The sequence below is a fragment of the Penicillium riverlandense genome, assembly GCF_028828495.1.
Source record: "Penicillium riverlandense strain IBT 135883 chromosome Unknown utg000003l_segment0_segment0, whole genome shotgun sequence".
NCBI classification, from domain to species: Eukaryota; Fungi; Ascomycota; class Eurotiomycetes; order Eurotiales; family Aspergillaceae; genus Penicillium; species Penicillium riverlandense.
In genome coordinates, this window is record NW_026643196.1 from 2,873,300 (window position 1) to 2,886,172 (window position 12,873).

General features: G+C 52.7%; 4 protein-coding genes across 4 annotated transcripts; 1 reads left to right on the plus strand and 3 right to left on the minus strand.

Annotated features, from left to right (window-relative positions):
• Positions 1 to 1,511: 1,511 nt before the first annotated feature.
• Positions 1,512 to 4,506, minus strand: N7474_004826 (uncharacterized protein; the record flags this gene model as incomplete). Its single annotated transcript, XM_057196241.1, has 3 exons — positions 1,512 to 3,437; positions 3,490 to 4,223; positions 4,287 to 4,506. 3 exons carry the CDS (start codon positions 4,504 to 4,506, stop codon positions 1,512 to 1,514), a joined length of 2,880 nt encoding a protein of 959 aa, XP_057053637.1.
• Positions 4,507 to 5,174: 668 nt separating this feature from the next.
• Positions 5,175 to 6,648, minus strand: N7474_004827 (DUF803 domain membrane protein; the record flags this gene model as incomplete). Its single annotated transcript, XM_057196242.1, has 6 exons — positions 5,175 to 5,655; positions 5,711 to 6,163; positions 6,226 to 6,316; positions 6,374 to 6,464; positions 6,553 to 6,578; positions 6,639 to 6,648. 6 exons carry the CDS (start codon positions 6,646 to 6,648, stop codon positions 5,175 to 5,177), a joined length of 1,152 nt encoding a protein of 383 aa, XP_057053638.1.
• A 1,408-nt stretch (positions 6,649 to 8,056) lies between these two features.
• Positions 8,057 to 10,543, minus strand: N7474_004828 (uncharacterized protein; the record flags this gene model as incomplete). Its single annotated transcript, XM_057196243.1, has 1 exon — positions 8,057 to 10,543. One exon carries the CDS (start codon positions 10,541 to 10,543, stop codon positions 8,057 to 8,059), a length of 2,487 nt encoding a protein of 828 aa, XP_057053639.1.
• A 445-nt stretch (positions 10,544 to 10,988) lies between these two features.
• N7474_004829 (coatomer subunit delta) lies at positions 10,989 to 12,707 on the plus strand (the record flags this gene model as incomplete). The annotated part of the gene is made up of 4 exons (XM_057196244.1): positions 10,989 to 10,991; positions 11,054 to 11,497; positions 11,552 to 11,748; positions 11,804 to 12,707. The coding sequence occupies 4 exons, from the start codon at positions 10,989 to 10,991 to the stop codon at positions 12,705 to 12,707; spliced, it is 1,548 nt and encodes a 515-aa protein (XP_057053640.1).
• Positions 12,708 to 12,873: the final 166 nt, after the last annotated feature.

Sequence of the window (12,873 nt, forward strand, 5' to 3'; positions counted from 1 at the left end):
GATGGAACAGGGTAAAGGCTGTCAAGCGACGGTGGGAAAATCGGTGGAAAAGTGTGTGGCTCAAGAAGCCCCGCCGAGGGTGTGAGAACGGGCCCCTTCTTCGGTTCCCCAGAAACGCAGGCCGACCACAAGGTGATCTTTTGCTGAAATTCGCCGCCTGGGAATTAACGCCAGGAAAAGGGCAGCCTGTCTGTCGCAGAGAGGAAAGAAAAGATCCAAGGAGACGACGAGATGGGCTGGCAAAAAAAAAGACTGGGGGAACCCGAACGGAAAGGCGGTAGGCTAGCCTGACCGAATATATATCCACGGCAGTTGTTCCTTCACCATCTTGCCAGAGGAACGAAGCAGAAATATCCTAGGTGACTCTGCTTCACTTTACGCCAGTGCATCTTCCAACGTCTCCCAAAATGAACATCGAAACAAATTAGACTACTTTTGCCAGAATTTAGAATATAAATCACTAGCATTAATGGGTGGCGAGGGCCAGAACTACACGCACAGGACCATCTTTTTAGTCACCAAGTCAGGGCATGCACAACTATAATAACCAAGCAAGAAGACGGCTTCCTTGAACTACTTCTACTTCAGAAGAGTGGCCTTGGGGCTATAGCTAAGGGATTTGGTGTTTTTAGTCTCACTTCCTCGACTCTGATTGGTGTGCTCGGTTTCTGACATCACCTGAGGGGCCTTGCAACTATGGAAAGCTGAGGTGGCTACTGCTTGTTTCACTAAGAATGGAGGCCATTATTTGTAGTTAGTATGAAGCCTTCAAGCAGAATTTTACTGGTGTGCTCGGTTTCTGATATCATCAGAGGGGCCCAGGGATTGCGAATTTCCATTTCTGGACAGCCTACGCAGGAGAGATACTACCTAGTGCATGTTTCAATGGAGGTCATTGGGTATTTGTAGTTAATTTGAAAGATTTATAAGATCTCACTCCTCTATTATTTAACATGTATCCTCCCACTGGAATCATGTCCAAGAAGTAAACCCATCCATCCATCCAGCAACAGTGAGCAGAACAACCCTCGATCCTTATTTACGAAGGAAGCTTTTAGCGCCACAATACACTCCTACTGATACAGAACCACCATCCAGACACCAGAGAAAGGGAGGAAATATGGGCACCGCAGCCCAATATTCCCTCTACGTCTTCTGCATCATCCTCGGCTGCGTAATCTCCGTCCTCATCGCCTACGCAATCTGGATAGCAGCCCACGGCATCGAAGATACCGAGCCCCGGGATTTCTCCCAGGAACAGAAAGAATATATGCGCAAAGTACGGCTAAGGAATATAAATACACTGGCTTTCAATGTGGGGAGACCTGATTTGTGTACACCGGTGGAATAAGTAGATAGGGGTGGGATCTAGTTATGTCTCAAATGAGAAACGGGTGGATCGGATAAAATATGCAGAACTCATCATGGAGACAATTACAATAGTGCTATATCTTGTGCATGTTTGAATTATGTATTGGATTATCATCATCATCGCCATCATCAGAAGAAGGCTATGCCCAGACCATCTTCTTGATATCATATACCAGATGCTCCAAGATCCCCGTGCGTTTCTTCGCATCCGCCAGCGAGATGAGATCCAGCTGCTCCACCACAGACGAAGACTCAGCATGGTGACCCTCACCTGCAAACATAGCGCGCTCAATATCCTGGCAAATGGAACGTACGCGATCGGGCTCCCGGACATTCCCCGCGGACGTAACGGAGCCGAGACCGGGACTCGTCACCAAGTTGGACATCGGGAGGCTCTTGAAGGCCAGAAAGCGTGTCGTGGCGCGCTTGGTGCCACGAAGCCACGAGACAAGATCCCATTCGCTTTTGTTGGAGGAAGCGTCCACCGTGGCGGGACGGACACTGCTCTGCAAGGAGCGGGTGTTGACTCTCAGCAGGTTCTCGTCGCCGTCGCGGTACACGATTACCAAACCGACATTGCTGTTCTCGTCTGCTTGACTGTCTGTTAGGATGGAGGTGATGTATGTGCCGTAGTGGATGCGGGAGATGGAGCGCAGATCGATCCGTTCGAAGGAAAGCACTTTGTCGGTTTCCCAGTCGAAGCGACAGCTGTAGACTGCTGCGTCGGTGAGGAGGAGCACCGATTCTTCGAAGGGGAGGGTCCGAAGCGTGTTCGGCTGGCGAGGGGTTAGCATCGTCCACCCTCCCAGGAACTCTTCGGATGGGTCGCTGATCACAATATTACAGCTGGTGTCGATGGCGTTTTGGCGGAGTTTCTGCACGGAGATGCCGGGATCGGTGGTTTGTAGCTCCATGGCGAATTCGTCGAAGACACGCGTCGAGACATTGCCCAGCAGGTAGTCGATGCAGGCTTGTGAGAAATAGTCGTTGACAATGTTGTTGTAGTATCGGGACAGTGTCAGCCCTAGATCGTTGAGGGCGCCACGATAGTTTCGTTTCCGGGTGCGAGTGTAGTCCCCCTTCAGCGCCGCGGTCGATGAGTACTGCTTGGAAATGGCGTCCCCGTTATCCGCCCAGAGGGTATTGAACCACTGCGTGGACGAATCCCCTCCCAGATCAATCTGCATGCCGTCGTTCTGTAACTGGCGTTCGAGAGCCCACTGTCCAAAAGCGCATTGCGCAACTCCCGTCCGATCGAGACAATCCATACAGTTAGTCCGCATGATTCCCGTTTGCGATTGAAGTGGCGTATTATCTCTGACGGTGGCGTAGCCAAATTCAGCCAACGTATCCCCCAAACGATCCACCAACCGTTTCACGTTTTCGAACTTCATCCCTCGACACTCGTTGTGGAAGTCAAACCACTCCAAACGCAGGGGAGAGCCGTCGATTCCGCCAGCTTTGTTGAAAGTGTCTGTGTATCTTTCATATTGTTCGCCAAGTTTCAGTTCACCAGCTTGTTTGTCTATGAGAGAAACCGCTTGGATCTTCCCATATCGCCGACTGAGCTCTCGGAAGTGCCTCCCAAACGCAAGCTGATTGGTATCGGCCGAGTGATGCATTACCGGTATTGGCTTCAATGAGTATGGAGACTGGGAGAAGTACAATGGGATCGACCCGCGGATTTGTAAGTAGGAGTACACCTGACGTGAAGGGTCCCAGTCAGACACTGAAAGGATTTGCTCTGTCTCCACTGTGTTGGCCGTATTGCCTTCGTCATCCACGCCACGGCGTAGATACCGCAGTCCGGGCCGCTTGACAGATCGTCGAGAGATGAGAGTAAGAAGGTAATCCTGCTTGCGAGCATCTGGTTTGACAGGTTCCCCTTCGGGCTTCTCACCCAAAACCAGCGCTTCAGTGGGTGACTCCTCGGTTGAGGTTTCTTTCGGATCGGAGCTGGCGACTGTGAACTCACGCTGGCCAACAAATCCTTGAATCAACGGCAAGATAAATCCGTGAGCGCCATTATCAATAAATGCGGACATTAAATGTCTGTTCCAGAAGTACTGTAAAACAGTTAGTAAACGACTCTTCTGACGCAAAGATCTCCAAACATACCAATGGATCCACAACCTTGTGAAGCGGCGGATGTCCATTCCGCGCTTCCTGAGCGCCAAACGACCTCGTGATATCATAGTCATATGCGAAAAAGAAGTTATGAGATGCAAAAATGAGCTTCGTATACCGCAGCAACTTCGGCAACAGATCCGACTTCTGTTTACGCTGTTGGGGGGATTGGTCTTTATTCTCAACCGGGGGCGGATTAGCCTCTTCAGGCACAGACGCCTCCGTTGCTTCTTCATCCTTGGCAGACTGTTCCGAAGGGCTGGGAACATCGCCAAACGGCGACTCGGGAATCTCTTCTTTCAGCGCTGCAGGCCTGGTGGGCAGGCCCAAGTTCTTGCGAGACAACCAGTTCGTAGCGAAGCCACCAAACCGGACCTTTTTCCCGATCACATCTTCGGCAATACTGTTCACGCTGGCTCCCCGCGTGTGGTGGAATGTCTCGCGGTTGGGAGATGCCGGGGCGCTGTTGATTTCGGTGGCGGCCTCGTTGGTCTCGTTGACGTCGGCGATATCCTCCTCCTCGGAGGCGGACTCGTCGAGCCCGCCGTCATCTTGCGCGACATCCTTGCGCGCCTGGGAGATCGCGCGGGTTGCGTCGGCTTGCGACGAGACGGGGATTATAGCGACGTTCGTTACGGCGTAGATGGGCTGGCCTTGGATTTGCGCGACCTGCTGGCGCTGGGTGATGGAAATGAGGAACGAGTAAGACGCGACCGATAAGAGGCCTGGATGGAAAACAACGGTTAGAATGTACCCGCAGCCCAGTATGCTATTCCTCTGCTACTCACCTACCAGCCCGTAGGCCTCTAGCCCACTATCCCTCCCCCCGAGCAGCTCCGGAGCGGACGCCGGTAGCGCGGTGATCCGGTTCGTTTTGTAGTCAATACGAATGGATGAGGCCTCATTGTTGCTTGCGCTATTAGAGCGTGATCCATTGGCGCCTTGTGCACAGAGGACCAGCCCGTCGACGGCGGCGACAATAACCAGTTTCCGCAGCAAAGCCGGCATTATTCTCGCAGGTTGCCCGCGGGTGTGTCGTACTCAAAGAGGCCGGAGAGTAAGTATTCGTGCGGGTAGCAGAGAGTCGTAGTGCAACGCCGACTTGTGCGAGTAGTGGAACCAACAACAACACTTCTCTCGTATTGACAGGCAACATGGCAACTGCTCGGAAGCAAGATTTCCACCACAGCCGATGTGACTACATCATCGGATGGCGGTGGCCTGACCCCACCAGGTGATGTTCCGCGCCAATAAGCGATCTATTGAATGTCGACAGATGGGAATGAATATATACAGCCATGAATTCTCTCGCCAATGCGCAGATCACCAAAAAAAGGACCAAAAAATAGCAGAAAGGAAAAAAAGAACTAAAAGCCCGTCCAGCCAGCCAGAGACCAAAAGTAATACCCAGAGTCATATCCAAAATTCGTTTGTATGGGCATATCCCGTGCCTGATAGGAGAGCGCCCGAGTCCCAAATCCACTCTGGTATTTTCGAACTTGATGATAAAAGTAAAAATACAAGTATGTCGGGGACGGAGAGGGAGCGGCCGAATGGCTGAAGATTCAAAGACGATGCAAAAGAGGTGGTGGTAGAGAAGGTGGGAGGAAGGGAGAAAGCGTCGCGACAATAACCTCGTTAAGTAGCACACAGAGCCAAATACCAGATTCAAAATCCTATCGGCTGTTCTGCTTGGTATGGGTTGCAGTGATACGAGCACGCTCATCGCTCTGCTTGAAGGTCGGACCTGGCCCTCCGTCGTTTTCTTCGACTAGGTCGGACAGCCCAATCCCATCGTGATTGTTCTCGACGTCATACGAGTGCATCAGTCCTTCGCGATCGCCGTGTCCGTTGACGTTGAGGAACGTGGAGCTCGACAGACTACGACTGCGGCGCGACTGCATTGAAAGTCGAGTCTGGTAGCTGGCGATACCATCCGTCGGGACACCTTCGTCATCGAACTTGGTATTGAGCATCTGTCGCCCGTCTGGGTCGTGTCGCGAGAGGTTGAGGAGATAGACACCGGTAAAGATCTGAAGGAAGCCGCACAGCAACGAGATCGTGTTGACCGCATCCGTAGTGTTGAAGCCCTTGAACAGAATAAACGAGGCACAAAGTGTGGCGGTAGTGAAAGTGACGTAGTAGAGAGGGTTCACGCTGTTACAAAGCCCATATTAGCACCGCGTTCACCGTTTTGGGGGTATTGACTTACATCGAGGTCGAGAACGAGTTCAATGCCTTGTTGAAATAGTTCATCTGGGTGAGGATGCAGAATCCAGTGACGATGGCGAAGACATAGGTCGAGGCGTTGGTAAATTGGTTATTGCCGCCGAGGGTCAACTTCACCGCGATACCGAACGCCTTCACAGACATGACAGAGACGGAGCCGACGGTAGAGCAGATCGAGATGTAAATCAGAGGATTCTTCCTGCCGTACACGGGAGCAACCCGGTAAACCATCACCGTCGAGAAGATCGCAACGGCGAGGCAGTAGAGAAGAAACCCTGGAGCAAGAGCATACTCCAACATCTTATCAATGCGCTCCACCGGCTTGTCTGGAGGCGCATGGAGGACGATCACGACCGATCCCAACAGACACATCGCACAGCCCAGTTTTCCTAATACTCCCAATCGCTCGTCGAGGAAATATGAACCGAGAACGGCACTGTTTTCTCCCGTTAGCCGGCGAACCACCAAAAGCTGTGTCGCAGGACGATTTTTGCCTACCCGATCAAAACACTCAATGCACCGAGAGGCGTGACCAAGATGGCGGGCGCGAATGCGTAGGCGGCGAAGTTGCAGATTTCTCCGATGGCCACTGCGATATTCCGTTAGCTCCTAGCAAACCCGACTGGCCGATGATAGATGATCGTACGTGTAGAGACACCGCTCCACCAGACGGGACTCTTGAGGTACGAGTAGCCCTCGCCCTCGAAGCCGTGCCGTTCAGAAGCATGCATCAAACCCTGCGCAAGAGATACCCGTCAGTCATTATGCCCGCTTATGATATCCGACCGTCGCAATCCTCCCGCTTGGTTTCTATCGAGGTCGCACCTTTTTCGTGATGACAAAACTCGTCCCTGGAAACCCAGTTAGCAGACCACCCGGGGACGCGCGGAACGGGGGCGCATCGCACGTACCGATCGCCATGGTGGATATAATGGCTAGACATAGCCCAATATATCTAGAACAGCGCAAAGAGCGTCGCGGTCAGCGATTCGGAACATGTGGCCGTCAGGCAGGGTTCGGGAAGGGATGCAGATGGACCGTACTTGTCGGGAATCATGACGGAATGCGGTATCACAGGAGCGAGTTGCTCCTACAGTCGAAAAAATCCAGCGCCGGCAATGGATCGGGAAAGCGAGAGAGAGAAGGGGAGGAGGTGAATGGGAGGTGGTAAACGAGTGGCTGGGGGGTATGGGTGTTCACCACATCCAAGCGAAAGATGTGTAGAGTTGAGTGTCCGCAAGGGAGACGAAAGGCGGAGAGGGGCGGGAAGGGAAGGCAGGACAGCGCAGAAAAATGAGCCAGCCCGAGATTTCTGCGGTGGGGATTGAAGTGAAGAGGCGAGAACAGCCAAAGGGCAGGGATGGGTTAGGATTTTTGAGGATGGTAAGAAGGGTCAGTGTGGTAGGTAAGGCCAGGTAACAGGTTGAGGGAGTTGGAGCCTGCAGCGGTGGGGTTGGTCGATGATGGGGACGCGTAAGACGGGCGCGAGTTAGGTATACATGGGCTAGAATAGTTAACGACCTACGCTGATGATTCTTCTTGCGAAGAATTAAATATTGACCGAGTGATTCGTTACTCAATCATTGTTCCCTCTCGACACTGGCAATGTCTTCGGTGCCGTTTCAGGCTATAAATACCGCACAATCATGCTGGACCCTGGGCGACCCATGTTTCAGATCATCACCCTTGGCTTAAGCTTTTCACCTGCCTCGGCAGATATGTATGGCTACAAGCACGCAAGCAGGAACGAAAACATGTCATTTCAACATCAATCAATGCCTACAAGGAACTTCAACTGCATCCGCCGACGCGGACGAATACTAGCTCAAAGACACACACAGTCCAGCCCACGTGGGCCCCCCCATTAACGCCGAACACAAAACAAGACCGAAGGTGGTATCACTCGGGTGCAAAAAAAAAAAAAAGGGTAGACATACACAACGACGAAAGGGTGAATTTTTGGAGGTTTAAAGAACCAGAATGCAGCGCATGGAAATCGGGAAAAGCATATTGGGAATAAAAACACACAGGTCCCAGGGACTAGAGGGACGCAGGAAGGCGAAAGCGGAAAGGATTACACATACCTGCTGGGTATCCAGTGAACGTTGCTCGAAGATACCATCTGTGGACGAGAGTCGATACGGGTGAAGCGAGGCTGATGATGATTAGTAGTCAAAGGGTGGAAGGGATCTCTCGTGAGCAGAAAAGCTCCAGAACCAGCAGCGCCGTTGTCGGAGTAGCTGCCAGTCAGGACACAAATCGTACGTTGGAAAAAGGAAAGAAGGGTTCGTAGTAGAGGCAGCAGACAGCGGGCGAAGAGAAGGGTGAATTACGAGGATCGGGGTTTCTTGGTGTCAGGCGTTGTGGTTTCTTCCTCGTCCCACTCGTCTTCGACATCCCGGGCTCGCTTGGCGGATCCGTTCTCGTGCGACGGAGTCTCAGTCAGGGCCAGATCGGTCTCGCGGGGCTCGCCATCCTCCGAGCCCTCAAGGTCGAAATAGTCGCCGTCATCGAATTGATGCTCGTCGAGGGCATCTCCGGCGAGCGGAGGGGGCGTAAGGAGCTCGTCGTCGGGAAACTCATCTTCATCGGCACCCGTGGCGTGCTCAAGATTACCGCTTGGGCCATTTTTGGCAGGAGTCTGCATCAAATCTTCAGCGATGCCAAGCAGATCATCCGCAGGCTCGGGGGTTTGCTCTTCGTGTGCAGAAACGGGCTGCGGCGCGCCCTCCAACGTGGAGGGCGGTTGATCTTGCGAGATCTCTGCGGCAGCATTGTCATCCTCAAGGCCACCATCAGGGCCAGCTATGTGTTCTTCATCATGAGCCGGGTCCAAGTCATCATGGAGGGTGCCATCGGCTTCATCACCGTTGCCCTCCGCAGGGTAGTCATCCTCAAATTCCCCTTCTTCAATACCGTTGCCGGACCCATGAATTTCATCTCCTTGTTCATGGATGTGCTCATCACCAAAGTCTTCACCTGCAGACAGCTCACCATGATGGTGGTCTGAGGTAGGGTTTGTAATATCTGCAGACACCTCTTCCTCTTCATTTGGCGCTTCGGTCTCCTTTACGCCGGATGGGGCGGCAACCGTAGCAGTTGACTCGGTATTGTGGCTTTCAGAGTCGTAAAACTCTTCGTCACCGTGAAGCAGATGTTCTTCGTGATGTAATCCGTCAGCCTCGCGGGCATCATCTTTTCCAGAGACAGCAGCTGTAGCTTCAGATTTAGAGACAGTTTCAACAGCCTCGGCTTCGTGGCCATCCGAAACATGTCCATCGCCATGGGTTTCCAATAGTTCTTCCTGAACAGCATGGACTTCGGGCACCTGATCATTCGGCTCGTTATCGGCCACAGTTTCTTCCTGTACGGTCGAAGGGGCGTCATCGGTTTCATGGGTCGACTGGCCTTGCTGATACCCATAAGTCTCTTCAGTATGCTCAGTCTCATGAGAGTCGGCAACTTCCTCAGAAATAGGAACCACATCGTTAGTCTCGTCCCACCCATGGAGCTCGGAAAGACCCTTTCCTCCGTTGGCTGCAGCAAGAAGATTCGCGATCTCGGCCGAAACCGTCATTTTGGTGGACAGTGTCAGGTACAAAGCTTCGGGCTCATTGGAACCATCGTTGTGACAAAGTTTAAGGTACAAGTCCAAGACCTGGTGCAAGGACACCTTGGATGTGTACGAAGAGTCCTGGAGAGAATGAATCAGCATACCGGTCGGTGGGAGAGAGAAAAGAAGGGCAAGGATCTGGCTTACCTCCATTATTTGAATACCCAGAGGATCGATATCCATAATGAGGACTTCGTTCTCCGCCACATTATCCTGGAGTACCTCGCGCAAGGCACTGAACAACTTGCCAACATCGTCGTAGACCACATTTTCATCGTGGAGAAAGAAGGTCTCGGATGAATCACCTTCCAGGGGAGGAAAAAGAGAAATCACATTCTCCTGGTAGATGACTTTCACGGGATGCAGGGATACATGATGGTGCTGGTCGTCCGCCTCATGTACATGCTCTAGCTCGGTATGATCCGCAGCTTCAGCTTCATTCTCACCGACGACCGACTTGGCTTGGCCATTTTCTTGGTTCGCGGCAGGCAGTTCGGTATGTCCAAGAGCATTATCGGCATCGGAAACATCGACTTGTGCTGCTTCATTAGTCTTTTCACCGAGATGTTCCCCTTCACTGTTGAGATCATTTTCGATGTTCTCGATTTCTTCATCCTGAACTTGCTCGGGTTGGCTAGGTTCCAAGGGTACGCTTTCGTCTTGCTGCTCAATTTCCTGCACGCTGCTCTCCACGTGGGGTACTGATTCTAGAGCCTGGGAATATCCCTGGTCGGTTTCAACCGGCTTCGCAGCAACAGAGGTATCATCCAGATTGGCTGTCTCCTGTGCAGTCTCGACAGGGGCTTCAACGTGGACTGTGGGAACGGGGGTTTTGGCACCATCCCCCTGGTCACCTTCGTGCATTTCGGCTTCGTATGCTCCTTCGCCTCCGTCCTGGACATCGATGTCGTGGTCTTCTTCCACGTATGTCTCGTCGGCATCGACCATCGAGCCCTCTGATACCCCGTCAACCATATCCGCATCGTTGATCGCATCGGGGTTGTAGTCAGTGGGTTGAGAGGTGGGTAGATAGTCATCAGCTCCCATCATCTCGCTGTCTATGTTCGAAGGATGGTCCTCCATCAGGTCGATATCAATATCGAAATCATCAGCCTGCCCCTGGTAGGGCGAGGCCATTTCCATCGTATCGTCCACAGCAGGGACTTCCATGGTTGAAAAGGTTAAGGGAGAGGCGGCTGTCATGGCATGGAACGCGTAGAGATGGTCGGGCGTGCCACCGGTACGAGTGGGGAGGGGGTTGGGCAGTGGCAACCCAGATATGGGATCGGGAGTCAGTCGAAAGAGGGGTAACTAAGGAAAAGAGAGATAGACGGTCTCTGAGGTAGTACTGGAGAGAGTCATCGGGAATCCGGGGGATGAAGCAAGAGATGCTGTGGTGGGAAATGGTTGAAAGCAGACGAAACGCGTGAGGAAAAGAGTTGACGACTAAGCGAGGGCACGTGCACGGACCAGGCCAAAGAGAACAGAGTGACCATTGATTGATTCACCTCATCAACACCGATTACAAGGGGCTCGACACTTCTCTACACCCCCACCACTTGTCGCTGTCCATTGCAGACAGCTCATCTGCTCTGCTTGTGTCTTTCTGCTTACCACTCTCTTTCCTTGATTCTCGTGCTGGGTCGCCATGGTATGCTTTGTTTTGTCGAATACGTGGGGTGAGCCCTGGACTGACCACCACCCGCACCACAGGTCGTTCTGGCAGCATCGATATGTACCCGCGGGGGCAAGGCTGTCCTCTCGCGCCAGTTCCGAGAAATCTCTAGGTCTCGCATTGAGGCCCTGCTGGCTTCGTTCCCCAAGCTTGCGGATTCAGGCACCCAACACACCACCGTCGAGCAGGACAACGTGCGCTTCGTGTACCAGCCATTGGATGAGTTATACATTGTCCTGATCACCAACCGCCAATCGAACATCCTTCAAGACATCGACAGCCTGCACCTCTTTGCGCAAGTGACCGCCAGCATCTGCAAGAGCTTGGATGAGCGGGAGATTCTGCGCAATGCCTTTGAGCTGCTGAGCGCCTTCGATGAATTGGTGACGCTGGGATATCGGGAGAATCTTTCTCTGTCACAGATTAAGACATTCCTAGAGATGGAGAGTCATGAGGAAAGAATCCAGGAGATCATTGAACGCGTATGTTTTGATCCAGATCACGGGATAGGATGATGTGTTAACATGTCTCGACAGAACAAAGAACTGGAAGCCAGCGAAGAGCGGAAACGGAAGGCTAAGCAGTTGGAGATGCAGCGCAAGGAAGCTGCTCGCGCTGGTCGTGGTGCTGCACCTCGGACTCCCTCTTACCCCGTCTACACACCTCCCTCCCGCCCGTCTGTGCCGGATACTTATGATACCTATGAGGCGGAGAAGAAGAAGTCGTTCGCCAAGTATGTCTATTCGAGATTGTTCCGTCAACTGATTCTAACTGCAAATGATCTTTAGGCCCATTCCTTCCCGCGGCAAGGGTATGCAACTTGGCAAGAAGTCCAAGGCGACCGATATCTACGAAAAGGTCCGGGGCGACCTGGGCCCCGAAGAAGAGGCCAGTCCGTTGTTCACCCCACAGATCTCGACCCCCGTGCAAGAGCCGTCTTCTGCTCGCGAGTCACTCACTGCGGACCGGGAGCCTGTCCAGATTACGATTGCCGAGCAGATCTCGGCTTCGCTCACTCGCGAGGGTACCTTGAAGTCGTTTGAGGTCAAGGGTGACCTTCAGCTCCGCATCACCGACCCCTCCTTCGCAAAAATCCGACTCGACCTCCGGGCAAACGCCACACACAATGCTCAGTTCCGGACGCATCCCAATGTCGACAAGGCCTTGTTCACCAACTCGTCGGCGATCCAGTTGAAGGATACCTCAAAGCGATTCCCTGCCAACAATATGATTGCCGTCTTGCGGTGGCGAGTAGCTAGCACGGGGTCCGACAACGCCGATATTCTTCCCATTACCTTCACGGTGTGGGTGAACAAGGGCTCTGACTCGACCACTGTGACCGTGGAGTACGAGCTCAGTGGCACGGACAGTCTACGGGATGTTGTGGTTACGATCCCATTCGGCGCGACTGAGCCCGCGGTGTCCAGCTTTGATGCAATCTATGAGGTCTCCGGGGACAGCCTCGACTGGAATCTGGGCGTTGTCGATGGATCCAACCCGTCAGGAAGCTTTGAGTTTGAGTCGACAGACGGCGATGAGAACGAATTCTTCCCAATGAGCGTGCGCTTCTCAAAGACCCAACCCTTCGTTGATGTCGATGTCACCAGCGTCTCCCTATTGGAGATGGAAGGCGAAACTACCGGGTTTACCAAGGACATCAAGAGCGTTGCCGAGAACTTCCTGATTGATTAAAACTTGGGTCTGAAGGTGTATAGAGTTGGTTTTCCTTTCACTAATGGTCGGCTTTGTGGGTTGTTTTGATATTGCTAGCCGATTCTCTTTTTCCAAGCCATTGCCTCTTTCTTCTTCACAGACTGTGTCTAGCCTCGACAAAATCTTAGTTGTATCTAGACATAAC